Below are 1,388 nucleotides of genomic sequence, written 5' to 3'. Positions count from 1 at the left end.
GGGGGCCCCTGGTCAGCTGTTCCTTGTTTTCTGTTTCTGGCTTCATGAACCCAACAAAGCAATGGGCCTGCCCTTGGTTGGTGTGAAAGGTGGGGATCCCTTTCATCAGCCTGGTGCAACAAGGGCTTCAATTTGGTTCTGGAGTTGCTCTGAGAGATCTGGAGTCTGTTTGATTTGGATAAATTTACCTACAGATATTTGTGCAAGAAACAAGTCAGTGGTCCCCAAATCTACAAATGGCATCACCCCAAGTTGTGTGTTCATCCAGCTNGGCAGTCTTACCTCTGCTCCTAAGAAAGAAAAGATTCCAACAAATGCAGGGGCTGACACCTCCTCAGCCTGCTCCAGGAGTCTCTGGTTGGCTCCTTACTGCTGAGGGCGGCTGAACCTGCTGAAGGCTCCAGGTTCCTCCGGGTTCAGAACATTGGTGCCCCCAACCCANGCAGCACATAGTAACTTTCATAAGTCTTCCAAGTTCATGCCTGACACATCTCTGCACGTGTTTGNGTGTCTGTCTCCAGTTGGCTCGGATTGCAGACAGTAAGGACCACGTGTTTCCTGTGAATGACGGCTTCCAGGCTCTGCAAGGCATTATCCACTCAGTGAGTACAGACTTCTTCTGAAAGGCTGATCTGCAGTTAAGAACAACCTTTCTCCCTCCAAACATCCCCTCCTGCCGCCGCCCCCCCCCGCCCCTCTGCTGTTTTTCTGCTTGAGAGAACATTCCTTAACATATCTCTGCGTCTACTATGTCCTAAGTCTTCCTTCAGCCTTTCAATCACATTTCTTTTCTCCCTCCTGTGCCAACTCTATCCTCCAAGTGGAACAGGACCCCTGGCAGTAAGCCAAGCCCAGTCAGCCTCTGTTCTCAGAGTCTGCACTTGACTGACTCTCAGCCTACCCAGCCGTGACTAAACATAGCTGCCCACAAGCCAAGACAACACCTTTGTTGTAACAAGCACCTACCTAATAAGTTACAAGTTAAATAATTACAAAGTAACAATCACACAGAGTTACACATACCATACAAGTCAGCCCTGAGATCATTTCTAAGACACCCTACTGCAGTCAGCTAAGGTGAATCCCNAAGCCCGAGCACCCAGAATACCTTAGAACACTGATGTGTGTAATCAGAAGTTTTCAGAATTCTGAAAACCAGGCTTATTTCATGCTGGGAGTGCCTGTCTTAAATATGTTCACACTTCACTAAAAAGTAGAAAGAACTGGGAAAATAGAGAAGTAGGAGATCCAGTGGTTAGTCCATGAGGGGGGACTGATGGGCCAACAGAATGGCTCAGTAGGTGAAGGTGGTTGCTGAGTTCAGTCCCCAGAGAGCCCACATGGTGGAAGCAGAACCCGTTCCCTCTAACTGTCCTCTCAACTCTGGG

At 48.8% G+C, this 1,388-nt stretch overlaps 1 protein-coding gene across 1 annotated transcript in view; it reads left to right on the top strand.

Annotated features, from left to right (window-relative positions):
* The window catches only part of LOC110295693 (ANTXR cell adhesion molecule 1), an 84,352-nt gene that overhangs the window by 31,486 nt on the left and 51,478 nt on the right, over positions 1-1,388 (top strand). The window contains exon 7 of the mRNA XM_029478222.1: positions 447-602. Coding sequence (XP_029334082.1) covers positions 447-602 — 156 coding nt within the window. The remainder of the gene's footprint in view (positions 1-446; positions 603-1,388) is intronic.

This window comes from Mus caroli, chromosome 6, assembly GCF_900094665.2.
Source record: "Mus caroli chromosome 6, CAROLI_EIJ_v1.1, whole genome shotgun sequence".
Lineage (NCBI taxonomy): Eukaryota > Metazoa > Chordata > Mammalia > Rodentia > Muridae > Mus > Mus caroli.
The sequence above is the reverse complement of the archived record's forward strand: the minus strand, read 5'-3'. Positions and strand labels throughout refer to the sequence as shown.